The following is a 20,809-nucleotide window of genomic DNA, read 5'->3' as shown; positions in this document are numbered from 1 at the left end:
GAAACACATGTAGATTTAATAATTTTTTGCACTACAATAACAATTGTCTACTCCCCTTTAAATTGTGAATGCTTTTTCAAATTTCTTTTGTAGCCTGGTTAATAGCTTGTTTCCAGTCATGTAGAATCTGCTTCTCAAAATAATCATATTTATGAAAATACCTAAAAACGAGGAGACTCCAGGGTTGTTCCTTCTTTTCTCCTAGTACAGGGTGGCCCATTAGAAAATGTATTTTTCGTTGCACCGTAGATCGTGCCTGTGTAGTGAGAGAAATGCGACAGTGGAACCATCGTATAGCTCATATTTGGGAATTTAGTAACGATGCCGCAGTACACGGGAGAGTAGCGTGCTTTTTGCGTTCGGGCGTATTATGAGAATAATCATGCGTACGTAGTTGTTCGTCGAATTTTCCGTCGACATTTTAGACTGTATGACATTAATGAGGCTCCCAGTTCAAATCTAATTTAGAAGATTTGAGGGAACTGGTTCAATACAGAAAACTCGAGCTCAAGATCGACCCGGGACTACACGAGCCGTCGAAAATGTTCAACGGGTGACTGAACCGGTACGTGCTACACTAACAATGTCGACTCGCAAACGGTCTTCAACTCTAATGATTCCGAGGACAAGTCTGCAACGAATGTTCTCGATTTGAAACTACACCCTTGCAAGATCCAGCTAATCCAAGAATTAAAAGCTTCGGACCTGGAAGCACGAATGACTTTCGCAAATGTAATGTTGGATACTTTTCAAGACTTTCACCACTTCATTCTCCGAAAGTTACTGTTTGGGCTGCAATTGATAAGTGGGGAATTATTGGACCTTTCTTCTTTGAAGATAATCGAGTTCGAGCCATTACTGTGAATTCGGAACACTACACAGCAATGTTAAGAAATTTTTAGCCCCATATTTGCAAAACTCGCACCACTATAACCTAAATACGTGGTTTCCACCTGCCATACTTCTAACTTGAGTATTGCAGTGGTAAGAGAAATGTTTCCCGCAAGACTGATTTCTCTCAGAGGCGATATTTCATGGCCTCCTCGAAGTCCGGACCTTACTCCAGCTGATTTTTTCTTATGGGGACACCTTAAGAGTAAAGTGTATTGCAATAATCCTACAACTACACCTCAACTTAAGGACAATTGGATTAATCTCACAAGAAATCCTTACTAAGGTATTCCAAAATTTCCGCACACGATTGAAGGAGTGCCGCCATCGCAGAGGACATGATTTGGACGATTTAATTTTTAAAACATGAATTCCCATGTACTCTCTATATATTTCAGTCAATAAGCAATACCAAAACATTGTCGTTATTTTTTACTGAATTTTCTTATGGACCACCCTGTATATACAGTTGTGGTCACATAAATAGCACACTTAGCCTTTTCATATATTACTTACAAAAAACAAATTCCTGACTGATAAGGACTGATTTAAGCAGTTAATCTCCTCCTAATATGCAAGACTTTATGTTTATTTTAAAAATATATGCACATACAGAATTTCATTCCAATATTAACGTTATAAGTCTGGACACATAAATAGCACACCTTTCATTCTTATTAAATATATCGATTGTTAATTAGTAAGTATTATTTTAACTTTTAAATTTTTGAATATTGTCAAGAGTAGTTTTGTTTTTAGTGGGTAGAAAGAAACATTGTGGACCAGAGAGGAAAGCTCTTATTATAGAAAAGAAAAATCAAGGCTTTTCTATTTCTGCTATAGCAAAAGATTTAAATTGCTCTAGGAAAATGGTTTATAATGCTCTGGCTCTCTATGAGACCACTCAAAGCACAATGAACAAGAAAAGATTAACAAGGCCTCGAAAAACCACGTATAACATGGATAAAATTATTATTAGAATAAGCAAGGGTAATCCATTTTTAAGTTCCGCCCAAATAAAACGTGAAATAGCAGACCAATATGGCGTCAATATTTCTGCAAGAACAATAAGAAGAAGATTATGTGAAAAAGATCTCAAAGGTTGTGTAGCTAGGAAAAAACCACTTGTTTCAAAAAGAAATATTAAAAAAAGATTGGCATTTGCTAAACAACATATAAATAAGGACATTAATTTTTGGAAAACCATATTATGGAGCGATGAAACCAAGATTAATAGATTTGGAAATGATGGAAAATGCTATGTTAGACGTCCTCCCAATCGTGCCTTAAACCCTAGGTACACAATTAAAACTGTTAAGCATGGAGGAGGATCAATTATGATATGGGGAGCAATGTCATGGCATGGTGTTGGACCTATTCATCGTATAGAGGGAATAATGGACCAATACAAGTATAGGGAGATTTTGCAGAATGTTATGGAACCATACATGGAGCATTTTATGCCAATTACATGTAAGTTCATGCACGATAATGATCCAAAACATTCTGCAAAATCAATAAAACGATGGTTTACTAAAAATGTGGTAGATGTTTTGGAATGGCCGCCACAAAGCCCAGACCTGAACCCTCTGGAAAATTTGTGGGATCACGTTAAAACCAAAATTAAGGTATTAAATCCCTCAAATCTGGATGAACTATGGCAAAACTTCCAAGAGGCTTGGAACAGTTTTCCGGCAAGCGTGTGTGCAAAATTGGTGGAGTCAATACCCAAGCGATTAAGTGAAGTTATAAAAAATAAAGGATACCCAACAAAATATTAAATTGGTTTTGGTGAAAGTAAATATTTTTTAAGTGTGCTATTTAAATGGCCAGCATTTCTTTAGTTTTTTTGTTATGTTTCTTATATATTTAAAATACTCTTTTAATTTTAATTAAATACAACTCTTTGTAGAACATCTAAGCTAAATATATTATAAAAAAAATAGAAAATGGTATTTAATATTTTTTATCACAATTTAGAAAAGTGTGCTATTTATATGACCATAACTGTAATTATGGATCTGCTTTCACTAAACTTCTCTTCATACTTTTTAATTAGTGACTATGCATAATCACTTCCCAATATCCAGAAACAAGCAATTCCTCTGAGACATACAGTTATAGCAACCCGCAATTAGCAAAATTGTTTGTGCATAGTGACCAATTGAAAAGAACAGTATTCACAGAGATTCAGTGTGAGTAGGAGAAAAGAAGCAACACTGTCAAACCCTGTAATCTCCTTATTTTTTTCAGGTATATTTAGTTTAAGCAAATCCAACATAAATTTCTTAGGTATTATGCCTGCCATACTAATACCATTATCAAAAACCATGAATATTCAGTCCTCCACTTAGGGTTCGTCATAATATGTTAGGAGCTGTATTTGTGCATAGGGCCATTTATGGATTTGTTGATTGACTTGAGGTATATGAGACTACTACTAAATAATTTTAACTGTGATATATTTAATATAAATGTTAGTCAATTAAAATAATCTTTAGCTTCCTGATGTAGGTATGTAAAGTTTGTTCGGCTCTGTTGATTGAGCAAATTATGAATTTTACACATTTTATGAGCTATTTTAAATGTTTATAATTATCAGTGATTAGTTGTTTTTCTTTGTAGTATTTAAATTGTATTACAGTAGTGGCAGAAACTAGAGCAACTTTTAAAAAAATAAAATTTCTTGACAACTAACAAAGGAATAACAATGATATTTATCCACAATACTTTTGGTCAAGTAGGTAGTCTTAAATCGGATAAGAATTGACCTTCTAAATATTTCTGTTTATTTTTAAACTGATAAGAATTTGTGTACCTGGCAAAAAATAGAGCAACATTTTTCTTAGAACTTACAAATCGAATAATATTAGTTTAATTTCAGCTGTTTACCGGTTGCATTAAAAGAAAAGTTAGTTTACAATGCCTAGAGGACGGCCTTTATCCGTTGATTTAAAAACACGAATTATAGACTGTCACAAAAATGGTGAAAAACGAATCAATATTGCAAGAAGGTTTAGTTTGAATAAATCTATAGTATCGCGAATAATTTCACGTTATGTGAAGCATGGACATGTTTTACCTAGAAAAAAAACAGGAAGACCAAGAAAAACTGATAAATATCAAGATAAACAAATTTTGAAAATATCTCAGAGTGATCCATTTTTGGGTTCAAGTAAAATAAAGCAGCGTTTATCAGAAGAATTAGGCGTTCAGGTATCTTCAAGGACAATAAGAAGTAGATTATGCGAGGCCAAATTATTTGCAAGACGTCCAGCAAAAAAGCCCTTATTATCTGCAAAAAACAGACGATCCCGTCTTCTTTTTGCTCGATCTCATTTGCACTGGACAATTAATGACTGGAAAAAGATAATATTCAGCGACGAATCAAAGTTAATTTGTTTCAAAGTGATGAAATAGCATATGTTCGACGTCCTGCAAACCAAAGGTTAAATCCTAGATACACTTGTCCAACAGTAAAACATGGTGGTGGATCAGTTATGGTGTGGGGCTGCTTTTCCGGTTTCGGAATGGGGCCACTTCATAAAATTGATGGGATAATGGATAGATTTATGTACAAAGATATTCTGGAAAATGAAATGGTTCCATATGCAGACGAGAAAATGCCCCTTAGGCACATTTTTCAGCAGGACAATGATCCAAAGCATTCTTCTAAATATGTAAAGGCTTGGTTTAGACAGCAATATATTCAAGTAATGGACTGGCCAAGTCAATCACCAGATTTAAACCCGATCGAGAACCTATGGGAAATTTTGGATAGGAAAATAAGGGGGAAAACTTACAAAAATAAGGACGAATTGTTCAATGCAACCAAAGCTTCGTGTAGCTTGGATTAATATGGACCCAGTAATAATTTCTAGATTACTGCAATCTATGAGCCACCATTGTGAGGAAGTTATCAAAAATGATGGATATTTTACAAAATACTAAAATTGTAATTGTATTTCAGTTTTTACTAAAAGAAAAACATGAATTCTTAAAAAGTTGCTCTACTTTCTGCCACTACTGTATGTGTATATTTACTTTGTATTAGTTGTTATTTTTCCTTTTAGTTTTAGACCAATGTATTTTACCCTAATTTAATTTTGGAATTTTATGCTGGTAATGGGGTTAGCCCATATGTAATAAATAAATAAATAATTCATAAATATGAATATTTTGAGAAGCAGATTATACATGACTGAAAACAGCTAAAAAACAAAAATTTTTAATACCAGTTACAATTTGCAGGAGAGTAGACAAACATTTGTTATTGTAGTTCAAAATATTAAGGATTCTAGATGTGTTTCTTGGTTGTTGCATACATTTCCAAGATTTCTTAGGATCATGATGTATAGAATATAGAATAGAATACATTTCAGTATTTCTGTTATAGAAATGTTATATACTGCATCAATGTAGGACTTGCAGGGATTTATAAGCAATATAGTGCATTACATCATAATTTAGTTTTTATTCACCTACTATGCAACCTGAACTTTCCCTTAAGAGCTGCCACAAGTTAAGCAGTATATCAGGTTAGATAGCAATTTTTTGAATAATGTCCATAACAAGAAACTGCTCTGGAAGATATCAGCCAAAACACCATAGAAGCTGGAAATTTCTTGATAATCAAATTCATAAAGAAAATTTCACTGAATCTCAGAGATAAACTGATGCGAAATGCCTTTTAAATATCCATGGTTGAGACTCTGAGGATTTAATTTAAAATTACAATTCCTATTGGTTTCTGCTCTAAACAATAACAGAGACAAGTGAAACATCATCATCAACTATGCATGAGAACCTTGTAAATAAGAAGAATTATTAAATTGAAGCAGATCAGAAAATGCCAAAAAGTCATGCAGTAACCCCACCTTTGTTTTAATAGTTGGTTTTAGCACCTAAATATTGATATCAGACCAGTTTGCTTGTGTCAATGACATATTGTAGCAAATATTTAGTTTTTACTGTAAAATAAAGCTAATAAATGAAAATGTTTACCTTGTTTGCCCCATCCTGTTGCCCCTGGCGGTACTAAAGGAACGGCTGCGCCCGAATCACTATGTTCAGATTTCAAAGAGGGTAAATTAGCCGGAGCTCGACGAGCGTTAGGTACCTTGCCCAAACTTTGCATGCCATGTTTAATGTAATTCGATGAACTCTTCTGTGCCGGTTTTTCAGTATTTTCTCCCTGCGTTTATGATGGCGTTTTTTTCTAAATTGTTATTGGACATTTCTATTGGTTGGTACTTACCCTGCTGATTTTATATAAATTATTTATATCCAAAGATTGAAATTTTGGCTTGGTTTTCTCCCCTTTGGAGGCATTCCCTGACAATGTAGACATGCTGTCCGCACGCAACCATTTAGATTAGCCAGAACCCAAGAACGAACCCTTTTTCTGCAAAAAAGAAATTCAATTTTAGTCGAAAAACACTAATTTTCCAGAAGGTTCAAATTAATTTTAGTGTGTAATTGAAGACCTAACCAATGCTGGCAACTATATCACATAGAGTTGTAGAGTTTATTTATTTAACACATTCGCGGACAGTCCTGTCACAGCCGTCATGTGTATTGTGGCAGACCGGCCATAGCAGCCATTTTTAAATTTGCTTGACCTAAAATACGTGTTATTCTTATGGTAGTGAATCACCTGTGTCACAGTAAACAGAGAAAAGTAATATTCGTTAGCGAGTTGATGCGAAATTTATCTCATGAGCTATGGTGGGCATGAGGCGACTTTTAGCGTATGGTGAAGACAGCAACGACGTGACGCTCGCTTTGTTTTCACGTTTTACTCAGTTTCGTACTTTTCATAGTATTACTGATGTCTAATCTTCTTGTTTATTGTTTGGTTATATTTGTTTTTTGTTGAGTGTTTTTGTATACCACATGTGGCTTTCCTTAGGTTTGTATTGATTTTGTTTTATTACAAAATTTGTTTTCATTTTTGTTATTTATTTAGTTTAGTTATACATTTCAACTGGTGATAAATATGGATTCCAAGGAAGAGGCGCGGTTGCTCAAGTTACTTGAGGAGACATCAACCAATGAGGAATCGGAACCATTCGGCTCTGGAAGTAGTGACAACTATGATCCTAAAAATGACGTGGCCGACTCCTCAGATTCTGAACAGCAAGTGAATATTTCTCCTGAGACTAGTAGGTCATCATCCCCTCCTTTTTCTGAGCCTGTTTCTCCCACGAACAGAATATCGACACCACAAATTTCGCAATCCGATTCAGATGACCAAATGGATCCATTACCAGTCGAAAATGATTCGGCCGATTCTGAATGGTGTAATGACACCATTGGAATTGATGACTTCTCCATGAATGGAAATGGAATAGCAGAACAAATTTGTCTTGATCCGGATTCATCAGATACACCATTAGGTGTATTTCTCCAACTATGGGATGAACGGTTGTTAGTCGATTCGAGTAATATTTATGCAGACCACTTGTCCCGTTCCGCTCGTTCTAAAACTCGCCCGAAGTATGGATATCAAGCCTATAACGGAAGATGAAATAAGCAAGTTTCTGGGACTGTGTTTACTGCAGGACCAAATAAAATGTCCCAATATAAGAAAACTTTTTAGCTATCATCCTCTATATTACCATCCGATTTTCTCGTCGACTATGAGCGGCCGCCGATTTGAACAAATCTTGCGATGTTTCTGCACATACAATAAAAACGCATCTCCAAGCAAGGATAGGTTATACCGAATTAAGGAACTTCTGGGGATATGTGCCTTCACAACTTTCAAAGGGCTTATAGGCTTACGAAAGAGTTGTCTCTTGATGAATCAATGTTGCTGTTTAGAGGACGGCTTTCCTTCAGAACGTATATGAAAAACAAGAAGACCAAATATGGGATTAAATTCTATGAACTTTGCAATCCCGAAGGCTACGTTTTGAACATAGAAATGTACAAAGGGCAAGGAGCTGAACCGCCGGATGAAAATCTTACGAAAATTGAGGCCTTAGTCACAAGACTCTTGCAGCCATATCTCAATCGCGGACATCATATCTTCATGGATAATTACTATAACAGTATTTCTTTGGCATAAAAACTTGTCAGGTTAAAAACTCATGTCACAGGTACCCTTCGAAGCAACAGGAAAGGAAATCCTGTTCTGAAGAACATGTTTGGCTGCGAAAAGGAAAAGTATATGTGACAAAGTGGAAGGACAAGCGCGAAGTGCTTGCTCTTACTACTGCGCATCATCCTGCCCCAGTGAACACCGCTAACAGAAAAGGTAATCCTAAGATCAACCCTATTGAAATAGTTGACTATAATAAGTTCATGTCCGGTATTGACCAGTGTGATCAAATGATTTCTTATTATTCTTCGCCAAGAAAAACCATTTTTTGGTATAAAAAGATCATTTTCCATTTACTGGATGTCACTATATGGAACTCATACTTATTTATTCAAGAAACTGAACGGGTCTAATATTAGCTTGGTGATATTTATTTATTTATTTATTTAATATATCAACGGGCTTTGGCCCAATATTACAAAAAAAAAATATAAGAATAATAATTGGATGATTAAACTAACCTAACCTAACATACAATTAAAGCTTAGAATATAAAGATTACCTATAACTTGGAACAATCAGTTCACAGAAAAAAAAAAAAAAAAAAGACAATACTTATAGTTAACACAAAGGAACAATTACCATCACAATTCACAACACCTTATAGTTCTAGTTTAAGACAGCATTATCAATTAATAAGATTTAATTTCTTAATGAACCCTGTGCGCCCCTCAAAGCAATCAATTACATCAGAATACTGATTAGCCAGCCTAACAGTCCTTGCCAGAAAAGAATTGTGACCATAATTTGTGTGGTGCGTTTGGCTATAAAAAGAAGTAACGTGCCTTGTTGACCTAGGTGGAACATAAAGACCTATTTTATTAAGAAGTGCAGGACAAAAGCTTTGAGAGTGAAGGATGTTGTAAAATACTTTCAAATCTTTATGTCTACGACGAGTTTCAAGACTTCTCAAATTCAATGAGGCTTCCATTTGCTGGTAGTCAAACTCATCCTGATAATTTATAGGTACTCCATTTTGCTTAAAGGCAATATATCTTAAGAATTTATGTTGTACACTTTCAATCTTATGAATATGATTATTATAGTATGGAGACCAAACACAGGAACTGAATTCTAGATGAGGACGCACAAGTGCACAATAGAGCAAACAAATAGATGAAATATTATAAAAGTCCCTCGAGCACCTCTTGATAAATCCAAGCATCTGCAGAGACTTGGTAACTGCCCCCAAAATGTGCGGAATATAACTTAAAGGGCTATCCAGTGTCACACCTAAATCCTTAATATGAGAGACAGATTTCAATATGGTGTTACCAACAAAATAGGAGTGGTTTATGGGGTCTCTATTTCTTTTAAAGGACATTGAGTAACACTTTCCAGCATTTAGATCCATACCATTTGTTGTACACCAATCAACAAGGCTGGAGTCTGAAACAGTCCTCCAGAGATGAGACTCTAAGGAAGAATTTTAAATCATCTTCAAAAAGAAAAAAGAAGCTGTACTGAAAGCATGTTGATATATCATTAATGTAGAAGTTAAATAACAAAGGCCCTAAGTGGGATCCTTGTGGGACACCGGACAGCACCAAAATCTCCCGAGACTCAAAGCCCAGAACTCTAACGAGCTGCGTTCGACCCACCAGGTAGGACTCGAGCCATTTCAGCAGTGGACCCCCAATCCCTGATCTTTTCAACTTAAAGATCAAAAGCCTGTGATTAACTCTGTCGAAAGCCTTGGAGAAGTCGGTATACAAAGAGTGCACTTGATACCCCCTCTCCAAGGACTCAGACAGAAAATCAGTAAAGGATAGAATATTCAGTTCCGTAGAACGTCCTGCAATAAAACCAAATTGTTCATCTAATAATTGGCCCTGAAGAAAAGATGTAAGAACAACACAAACAAACTTCTCAAACAATTTAGGAATTGTACTAAGAATACTGATTGGTCTATAATTCTGAACCTGCGAGCTGTCTCCAGCTTTAGGGATAGGTGTGATAAAACTGGTCTTCCAGTAGTCTGGAAAAATACCGGAAGTTAAAGACAAGTTGAAAATAATAAATAGAGGTCTCGCACTGCCTTAGACAAACCGGTGGTAAACCATCAGGTCCAGGACCCTTAGTCAGATCCAGTCTGGATAGTTCGGTGTAGATATCTGAAATTGATATTTTAAGACTAGAGAGTTGAAAATGGTTAGAAGTCAAATCTTGAGAAATAATGCACTGTTTGTCAGTGTACATTTCTGAAAAATATTCTGCAAATAAGTTCACAATGCCCTCACCTGAAGAGCAGGTAGTACCATTGTAAGAAATCACACTGGAAATTGCAGAGCTGCCCTTTCTGGAGCGCACAAACTTCCAAAAGTTTCTCAAGCTGCTATTCAGGGAAAGCTCTGTAGTATAAATATAATCATCATAACACTGTCTTTTTAAGGATTTACATCTAGCCCTAATATTACAAAACTTAACATAATCACAGTTCAATTTTGTGTTCATATATTGCTTACGCAATTTTTTCTTTTCAACAATCATAGTTTTAAGTTCTGTTGAAAACCAAATCGGAAATTTTTTAGTTGAATATTTTTTCAAAGGAACATAAAGATCAATGCACAAATAAATTATTTCATAAAAAATATTAATCATTTCATTAACAGATCTGTTTAAGAATAAAACGTCCCAATTAAAGCTTGAAAGAAAGGTTAAAACCAAATTAAAATCCACTGAGCTAAAGTCTCTATAAAAACCCTTCCCAATAATATTACCACTCCTAGCCCGAGTCACTGCAAGAGTAAAAGATCAGGGTGGGTGGTACCTGTCAGGTATTACGATAGCTGCCACCGCCAAGGAAATGTCTAGATTCTGGTCCTCACTGAAGATCAGGCCCAGCATACAGTTGGTTACATTTCTAATAGTATTGACCTGGTATAAGTTGTGATAAGAGCACATAACTGAGACAGCTTCAATGGCTTCTTGGGTGACAGGTTGCACAGCAGTGCCAACAGAACTGAGTCCTTCGACAGACCAGGCCGCATGAGTCAAGTTAAAATCACCAAGAATCACAGAAAGAAATCACATAGCTTGTCCAGAGATTCACTAAATGCAACATAACACTCTAGAGCTGCCCTGGGAGGAAAATATCCAGTGCCCACAATAACTTGTTGCTCCCCTGAGCCAACCAAGACAAACAGATGTTCCACATGAGGGTCAGACTCAAGCAATGAACTCCTGATAGTTTTATGGACACCTATAAGTACGCCATATTTATACCAACGGATATTCAGAGAGATAATCATAAAATCTCTGCTACAAATTAATACAGAAATTAAAGATGGGAGATCATTGCTGCAACTGCCACCTAGGTTTAGGCCAACTCAGAACAAATATGTTCCTGTTTCAAGTACAAGCGTTTTTTGGGGATCAGAATTATCAGAACCATTTTCCCCAGACAATCCCAGTTCCTGATAACTATTTAAGGAAGTGGTATTTCTTATGATGCAGGCAATGTTCAAAATTTTCAAAGAGGAAGGAAACCAGTTACAGATGCCCTAGCTGCCCTGAAAGGCCTGCATTGTGTGTGGAGTGCTTTGCACCTTGGCATAGTGCTTAGGGTTTTTTTCAAATGTTTTCTGGTATCTTTTACCAATGAATTTTGTGTTTTCGTTTAGCTTTTTTGAGAATGTTAAATAAGGTTTTTGTATTTTGATTTAGATCTGTTTGATTAGGCGAATAAATGTTTTTTTTTTTTATTGTGACGGTGGTAGCAGGTTTGTCCCACTAGACCAGAAAAAGTAATGTGGTGGGACAGACCTGTCATAACCGTCTTCTATTTATAGAGAAAAATACGCAAAAATATCATGTTTCTTTCAATATTTCGTATATTCCCGCAAAAATCAATTAAATTAAGTAAAAAAAAAACAGGTGATTATTTTTTTATGACTTCTAAGTTGGCACTGTCCACGAAAGTGTTAAATTCCATTCAAACAAACAAACCAAAAGCAACAAATAAAGTAGACTTAAAATTAAATAAAAATTACCTACATACAATGATGATACAAATACAAAAAATAAAACAAAGAATTAGCCTAAAATAATGTGTGACATTCACAATCCCGAAAAAGAGAAAATAAACTGTCACCAGGAAGAGTAAAGAGAGAATGGGAATGCAACTGCTAATTGTCAAATGCATCTTTAATGGTATTATAATATGTTCGGCACATTACATAAATTGGCAAGGAACATAATTTATTTGTTCTTTCTCTTGGTAAAGCAAAGGTGTGATTATAACGAGAGGATAAGCGGGGAACTAGGAAATTTATATTATTCAGAAGAATAGGGCAGTCAACATGGCCGTCAAACAAAAATACTTGTGAAAAATAGCTTCGCCTGGTTAAGAGTGATTGCAGACCAAAAATGTTCAGCAAATCATATTCTGGAAATCCATAGATGGGTAAACAGCAGTGAGTTTTGAAATGCAAGAGCTTTAGAAATCTTCTCTGAACTCTTTCAAGTCGTTAAATGTGTGTATTATATTCCAGAAACTAGAGAACCGAGGCATACTCTAATTTTAATCTAACAAATGAAAAGAATAATGGTTTAAGTGTCTCTATTTTTTGAAACTCCCGACTAAGTTTGGCAATGAAACTGAGGGTTTTAGTTGTTTTAGCAATTATTGTTTCATAGTGCTTAAGTGAATGTTGGGTTGGGTTGGGTTGGGAATCAAAGATTATGCCCAAATCACGGAAAGACTTGATAGTAGCTCAGATTTAATTAGTGTTGAACGTGCAATAGATAAAATTTTTGAGAATAGCTTACACCATACAGCAATTAGTTTCGACCTTTGTTGTGCAGAGAATTCGGATGATATGATATATGAGGAATATTTTTATGATTTTGGTAAGGGAGATTACATAGCAATTAACGATTGTCTTGCTGGGATAGACTGGAATCAATTGTTTTTGGGAGAAACATCTATTGATGTCATAGTTTCAATTTTCTATAATGTGATCTACTCCTCAATAGAAAGGTTTATTCCTCTAAAGAGGTACAAAAGTTCTTCTTTTCCATCTTGGTTTTCTTCAGAGCTTCGCAGTTTGATCATAAGAAAGAAACAAATTCACAAAAAGTTTAAAATTAGTGGTCAACAGCAGGATTATGATGAATTTGTATTGTTGAGACAACAATGTGAGTACTTAAGAGAGTTGTGCTATCAACAATACATTCATAAGGTGGAAATGAATCTCGCTGGTAATCCAAGGTACTTCTGGTCATATATTCAAAATAAAAGAACTGGTTTTAGTCTTCCCTCCAGAATGACATACAATAACAGGACTAGTATGAATATCTCGGATACTGCGGATATGTTTGCAGAATACTTTTCATCCGTCTATTCGGATGAGCAAGTCAATGACATACCATCTTTTGATAAATCAATTTGTCTGAGCACTTTAACTCTGTCAACACAGGATGTTTATGAGGTTATTACTTCCTCTAAGAATAAGCTCTGCTCTGGACCAGATGGGATTCCGGCATTCTTCCTAAAGAAATGTGTTTGTGTTCTTACGAAACCAATACTGTTAATTTTTTTTTTTATTTCCAATTATCCGAAATTTCCAATTATCGGGCTGTGTGTATCCAATCTGAGTTGCCAAAGCCACTCGACTGCCTGGTCAGTCATAGGATTGCCTGGAGTTTTAAATCTTTATTTAATCCTGAGCAATTTGGATTTATAAAAGGCAGATCTACTGATGCTAATTTGGTGCTGTATGTCAACTACCTCTACCGCTGCTTGGAGAAGGGACTTCAGGTTGACTCAATATATACAGATTTTTCCAAGGCTTTTGATCGAGTTAACCATGGGGTACTCTTGCAGAAGCTTAGGGCTTTAGGTATTGTGGGGCCTCTTCTTCAGTGGATCTCGGGATTCATCAGAGGTAGAACCCAGATTGTTAATCTTGGAGGTACATATTCCTCTGAAATTTTGGTGCCATCTGGGGTGCCACAGGGCTCTCACTCGGGCCCTGTTTTGTTTTGCCTCTTTTTGATTGATTTAGTTTGGAAACTTGAAAATTGTCGTGTGCTAATGTTTGCTGATGATGTGAAGCTATTTAGGCTTATCACATCCCTTTCTGATGCTGTGCTCCTGCAAAAAGACCTCAATTTATTCTTTGATTGGTGCCACTTGAATAGAATGTCCCTTAATATCAATAAGTGCCATAAGATTACTTTTTCTAAGCAAAGAAACCCTATTGCTTTTCTTTATAAAATAAATAATGTAGCAATTGGTGTCAAAACAGAGGTTTCTGACTTAGGAATATTTATTGACTCCAGGTTGTCTTTTAAAAGTCACATCAATCAGGTGACTGGTAGGGCAATGAAAATGCTGGGTTTTGTCCAACGGTCTACAACTGATTTGTCTTTGTTTACTTTTAGATTACTTTATTGCTCTCTTGTTAGGCCCATCTTGGAGTATGGCTCAATTATGTGGTCCCCGTCATATAACTGCTACATTGAGCAGATTGAAAAAGCTCAAAATAAATTTTTAAGGGTGGCGGCTTTTAGATGTGGTTACAGGAGACAGGAGTATTACTATCAGTGGGTCAGGGATAACCTGAACTTACCCACATTGGAGTCACGAAGAACATTACTCGACTTATGTTTTATGCATAAGGTTTTAAATGCTACTATAGATTGTCCCGAGTTATTGTCTCTTTTTAAACTTAGGGTGCCTTCCAGATTGAATAGACAATCAGAAATATTTTCAGTCCCATTCCACCATACCAATTATGGCATTAATGAGCCAATTACACGAATGGCTCGAAGTGCTAATGGTCTGTCAGGACAGATAAACTTTTTTGACTCTAGGATAACATCTTTTAAGGGGCAGTTAAAGAATATTATTTCATAGGGGCTTTAATTAATTAACTCATCTCCCCCTTACACTGATTTATAGATAGTTTTGTATATAATGTTTCTGAATATATATGTTTGTATGGGTATGCTATGTAATACTTTTGTAAATGGATTCCGTTAATAAATAAATAAATAATTGATAGAGTAGTAAAAGAGAATTGAACTAGATTTTGATGTAAAAGTACTTGACATTTATAAAGAGTCGCAAATGAATTATGAAAAAAACTAATTAGGAAGACATTTACAATACAATAAAAATGAGCCAAAATAGAATTTATAAAAAACATATTGTTAAGACCTAATAGGTCTTGATGTTTTACTGTTCTTTAAAGGTTGACAAATATCGCAAATAAATAATTTAAAGGCATTTTAGCAATTCATTGTTGTACAGATAAGGATTGTGCTAATACAGGAAGAAAAACAATAACAAAACAGTTTTGTGTTTCTTACAGTGTATTAACAAACAAGAATAAATGGATTAAAAGTAATTGAACGTTTACCAGAGAATCCTACTGAAAATAATTAGGAAGGAAGTAGGTACAGCTTATCCTTCTAATGAATTGGTAATTGCTAACATAAACAGTAACAACAATTCACAGCCACCAAACAAACATTTAAAGGAAGGAGATCGTTTAGAGGGTAAAGGAATTGGGCACTTTTAAACACAAAACGACTCGATAACGTTAAAAGAGAGTGCAAGTTAGCAAGCCAAGAAAGAAAAAACTGGTCGGACATAACGGTTCGGGGTCTCCCTCCGTTCGACGCAGAGACTCGAACGAAAACAATCCTGTTACGAAACTCGGAATTCTAACAAAGGAATTGGGAAAATACGTCCGTACCTTGGTCCGTCCAAATGGGTTAACAATAAACAACAAGAAAATCACGGGTTCGCTCGCGAAACGGGACGGATGTACGCGGATTTCGCACTTTTCTCGATTCTTTTGTAATATTTTCACAAGAACTGTCAAAATGGCGTTCGCCGACTCGAATGCAAAAATCAATACAACAACGTCACTGGTGCGCCCGTCGCGGCATCTACGATCTATGAAACGATATAAACGTTAAACGTCACTTCAATCAAATTATAGGTTTCTTTTTTTTTGCTACAGATTCCTGTAAAGTTGATAAGTCACTTGGATCGGCCACAGATGGCTCACTTAATACTTAAAAAACATTTCAAATAAATTTAATTGGAATGTAAACTCATAAGTGTCCATTCATGTAATTATTAAATGAATTAAATGCTCATATTTATCTATTTTCTGAACTTTTAAGGTCATTGTAGTGGTCACATTCAAAAGCAATATTAGTGCCAGTTACAGATTCCTGTAGGAAAAAAATAGGTTGCTTCATAAGGTTTAACAGAGGTGTCGCAGCCCTCACATAAGGTCACCATTGAATATGAGTATGTATAGGGTAGTTTTAACGAAGATTCAGTTGCAAAATGATTTGGCAATTCAGTTTCTTAACCTGGTTCCGCAGTACACTATTTTTTAATAAATTTTCTTTACTTATTCAAATTTCCTTAGTCCCTCCCTGTTCGCAAGGCCAACCAACAACAAAGGAAGGCGCGGAGAGAAGAACGATATCGATAAGGACACATGTTGATTAATCCGCTAATTTCGTACTTTCTCTCCTTGTTTTTCACATAAACCAAAGCGGGACAGAGCTGTGCAAAATGTCTATGATTTAACAAGTATGCCGTAATCAGTGGCGAAATAAACGGTATTGATAATTTACGCGATATTGTGGTTTATTGACTCATATATGGGAGGATCCGATTAGATGTTAATTGGAATTTCGCGGTGATACCATTACTTACATAAAACAATTGAATGCTTTTCCGAAAGCTATTTGGATTGGTTGCATAAGCATATAGTGACGACCAGTGGCGCCACCTCTATTAGTCATAGTTTGACATCTGTCAAGTGTTAACTCTCTCCAGTGTTAGTAGCTGTCAATGTTTCACCCTATATATTTTTACATATTGTAAACTTGGCAACATAGGAATCATTTAATACCAAAGAGCTTTGACCATTAACCTAAAATTTTGGAAAAACTGTCTTTAAAAGAAACGTTTAATAATTTCTTACAGGCAGTAGAGGTCATTAAAGAGAAAGACGAAGACTTATGGGATGAAGTAATCAGCGGGCTGTATACAAATAATTTTTTCCTTCCAGGTAGTTGACGTGAGAAGAAGAAGAAAAACTGCCAACTGCAGTTACTCAATTAACTGAAAAAGGAAAATTCGAGGATCAAAATGGATGGGAGGATCAGCTAATTTGAATTCCGCGCCGATACATCAATAAAAACAAATTAATGCTATTTAGAGGCCACTTGGTAACTTGATAACCACAATATAGCGACGACCAGTGGCGCCACCTCGATTTGTCATAGTTTGACACCTGACAAGTGTCAAGTTGACAAGTGTTAACTCTCTCCAGTGTTAGTAGCTGTCAATGTTTCACCCTATATATTTTTACATATTGTAAACTTGGCAAGCCTGGCAACATTGGTATCATTTAATACCAAAGAGTTTTGACCATTAACCTAAAATTTTGGAAAAACTGTCTGTAAAAGAAACGTTTAATAATTTCTTACAGGCAGTGGAGGTCATTAAATAGAAAGACGAAGACTTATGGGATGAAGTAACTTAGCGGGCTGTATACAAATAATTTTTTCCTTCCAGGTAGTTGACATAATTAGAGAAGAAGAAGAAGAAAAACTGCCAACTGTAGTTACTCAATTAACTGAAAAAGGAAAATTCGAGGATCAGCTAATTTGAATTCCGCGCCGATACATCAATAAAACAAATTAATGCTATTCAGCGGCTACTTAATCTATTCCAGAACCACAATATAGCGAAGACCAGTGGCGCCACCTCGATTTGTCATAGTTTGACACCTGACAAGTGTCAAGTTGGCAAGTGTTAACTCCTCCAGTGTTGCCGTTAGTAGCTTGAATATTTCATCCATGTTTTTGCAAATTGTAAACTTATAATACCAAAGAGCTTTGATCATTAACAGGTATAGGGGGTAAAATTTTAAACAAATAAATAGTCTTGCTAAATGCCGGTCCTGACCTTGCCGTGCCATTATCGATCTGACGTCAGCTCGCTCGCGAGCCGCGTACTTACATTCATTCTTATATTTACATTTTTTATGACTCGACATACAGTAGCAGGTTTTTGAGGTTAGAAATTGATCTCTCGCAGTATTATTGTTATTAAATCGGTTTTTAATTGTTAAAATAGAACCGTTTTCGGACAGTGGCGCCCGTGTGAATGACGGCCCATACTCGCGTCTCCTTTTTGGCGCAGAATTGTTTCCCGTGCATCAATCCCGGACGGTCGTAATGAAAGCGGGAACCAGCCGATACGCGAGTGCTAAATAAGGACGAACGTACGGGAACGGTGTCCGAACTCGATTCGTTAGCGCAACTTTGCTGAATCCCGGATTTTCCCGATTTTACTGACGAGACAGAAAGGGACTTCTTCCCGACGACAATACGACTTTACCTTGTATACACTTCGCGCGATTGTGGTTTGATTCAGATATTAAATAAAACAAACGGGGAAGCGCAAAATGCACCCGACTTGGCAGCCGTGACGACTTTTAATTCGGTGAAAAAGAGAGTTTTGTTGTTTCTCGAGTTCAATCCGGAAGGCAAACAGGAAAAGGCAAAAAAAGGGGGAAAACATGCGAAAAATAACGTTCAAGGGGGTCTTGGACAATTTCCGGAACTCGGTGGCGCAGCCTCCGGCCTGTACCAGACCCGACCAGGAGGTCCCGGAGACTTTGAGGTCCGAACATTTTCAAGTTAAGCGGGTAAGTGAGGAGTCTTTACTTTAAATTGATTAAGAAAAACATATTGAAACGCGTGTTCCTTTAAGCGCCTTATTAGTACGGGGTATCCAATTTGTTACATTTTTATGACGTTTTATTAACACCGAATACTATACGTTATTGCGCTAAATGTCATTTTTAAGACCACTCACTTTAATGTCCAATATATTAAAAACTAATGGGACTTGAATGAAACAAATCTACAAAGAATATTCTCTACAAAATTTGTTTAAGGTTCAAACCTGCCCAAGTGATATTTTTTGAAATATCAAGTAGTATTTAAGCACAAATTCTGGTCTTTGACAAAAAATTCGTACTTATCAGCCTTTTTAGGTAGCAGTGTCTAGTAATAACACCTTATTACCACGCAAGCGCAGCGTACGGTACAGAGCACCAGTACTTACAGTCATTTACTTTGATCAAGTAGGCGTACCTTGTAACGTCACAAATGATCTGACAGCTGTCATTAGGGCCATATATCAATCATGAATAACTTTTTACAAAATTGACAAGTTTGACAGTTATCATTAGCTTGATTTGTCAATCTCTAAGTAATAATTGAATCAAATGATTCTTAGTACGCCAAACATCTTACTTAGGTAAAATGAGTATAGACCAAGAACAGTCATTAGTGTCAATAATTAATAAGTTTTTACAACATTGCCAAATAATTTTTATGCTAATTTTGAAAACTTGCGGTGTGACGTCACAAATTACTGTTTCACAGCTGTCATTAGCTGCTAGACTGCTAATGCAAATGGCCACCATGACCGCTGCCTGGTGGCCGCCATTTTTATAATGGTTGTGTCCTTTTAATGTTGGTCACTCTGAACATTTTCAGTGTTACCAACAAAAGATTTATTAAATAAAGGTAATGAAGTTAACGACGCTGTGATCCGTCATTAACTTACGTAAAAAGTCGTGACCCGTAGAGTGTCGTGAACTTCGAGTGAACGTGTCCATGTTCTGGAAAGCTTTCCTCTAAGGAGTATTATAGTAGGTGGCAAAATGTAACTTTCTATTTGGTTTTTGTAAACATAACCTCTCAATAACTTTAATTGTTTTGTGTCCCTACAATTGGCACCACTGAAATTTGTCAGAGTGACCAACATCCAAAGGATACAATCAGGCAAAATGGCGGCCACCTAGTAGTGGTCATTTATTTTTCAATGGATTAACAGTCCAGGTATATTTATTAAGTTGGTGTCTCCAATATGTCACAAAATAGCGCAATGTTGCCGTAGTTGCTATTTTTCCCATTTTTATGTAATTCCTGTATTATAAATCCTGTTTGTAAATTCCTCTATTACGTATTGTAACTGTAAATGGAATTTTACATACTGTAAAATGGAAATGGTTTTTCTTTACAAGCAAAATAACCGATTATTATGAACACTATACTATAGATGGCGGTACTAACAGTTTGAAGTTGCGATATTAAGGGAGTGAGTTATCCAAAAATCGCGACAATAATATTTACAGAATCAACACAATAAAAAGTCTTAGGGGGATGATTGTTATGATTGTGCAAAGTAAATTAATTATTCTTCAAAATAATTTCCAATTTTTTTGAATTGTCCTCTTATACGGACGATGTAAAGCCTTACAGATCAACCAAATTTATTTTTTAGGTCCAAAAACTCTCAACTTACAGAAATCAGCATTATTTTGCCAAAAAGCGCCTTGAGTCATTAAGAAGTAATTGCACCGATTGATTATTAATAACCCTAAACTTCCCACTTAGGTTAAGTGAGTATAGGCTCTGACGTCACAAATAAAAATTTGACACCTGTCATCAATAAGTTTTTACATTGTTGCCAAATAATACTTGTGACGCCACAAATTAATGTTTCATATCTGTCATTACCGTCATTCGTGAGTATCTAAGAATTGCACCCAATGTTCTGAAAATCTGACAGCTGTCAATGGTGTGATTTGTCAATCTGTCGGAGGTAATTACAACGTTGCCAAATAATGCTTATTATCCTAAAATTGCTACTATTTTTTTTGATAACTTTATAGTGAGACAAAGTAAATTAAGCGGAATCCAATTTCGAACTTTTTTCCTCTTTATTTTCCGACTAAGGCACGTTCCGGCTCG

At 35.8% G+C, this 20,809-nt stretch overlaps 1 protein-coding gene across 4 annotated transcripts in view; it reads right to left on the bottom strand.

Moving 5' to 3' along the window:
• LOC126741516 (protein PRRC2C) overlaps window positions 1–15,867 on the bottom strand; it is a 65,853-nt gene extending 49,986 nt beyond the window's left edge. For 3 of the 4 annotated variants that reach the window (XM_050447942.1, XM_050447944.1, XM_050447946.1), the window contains exons 1-3: window positions 15,703–15,867; window positions 6,149–6,295; window positions 5,896–6,085 (exon numbers count right to left, since the gene is read on the bottom strand). In XM_050447942.1, the coding sequence (XP_050303899.1) occupies window positions 5,896–6,085; window positions 6,149–6,241 (283 nt within the window). In that variant the 5' untranslated portion in view covers window positions 6,242–6,295; window positions 15,703–15,867. Of the gene's footprint in view, window positions 1–5,895; window positions 6,086–6,148; window positions 6,296–15,363; window positions 15,497–15,702 lie in introns of those variants that run through there. The other variant, XM_050447943.1, reaches the window with a different exon arrangement.
• Between the last annotated feature and the right edge of the window lie 4,942 nt (window positions 15,868–20,809).

This window comes from Anthonomus grandis, chromosome 10 (assembly GCF_022605725.1).
Source record: "Anthonomus grandis grandis chromosome 10, icAntGran1.3, whole genome shotgun sequence".
Taxonomy (NCBI): Eukaryota; Metazoa; Arthropoda; class Insecta; order Coleoptera; family Curculionidae; genus Anthonomus; species Anthonomus grandis.
The sequence above is the reverse complement of the archived record's forward strand: the minus strand, read 5'-3'. Positions and strand labels throughout refer to the sequence as shown.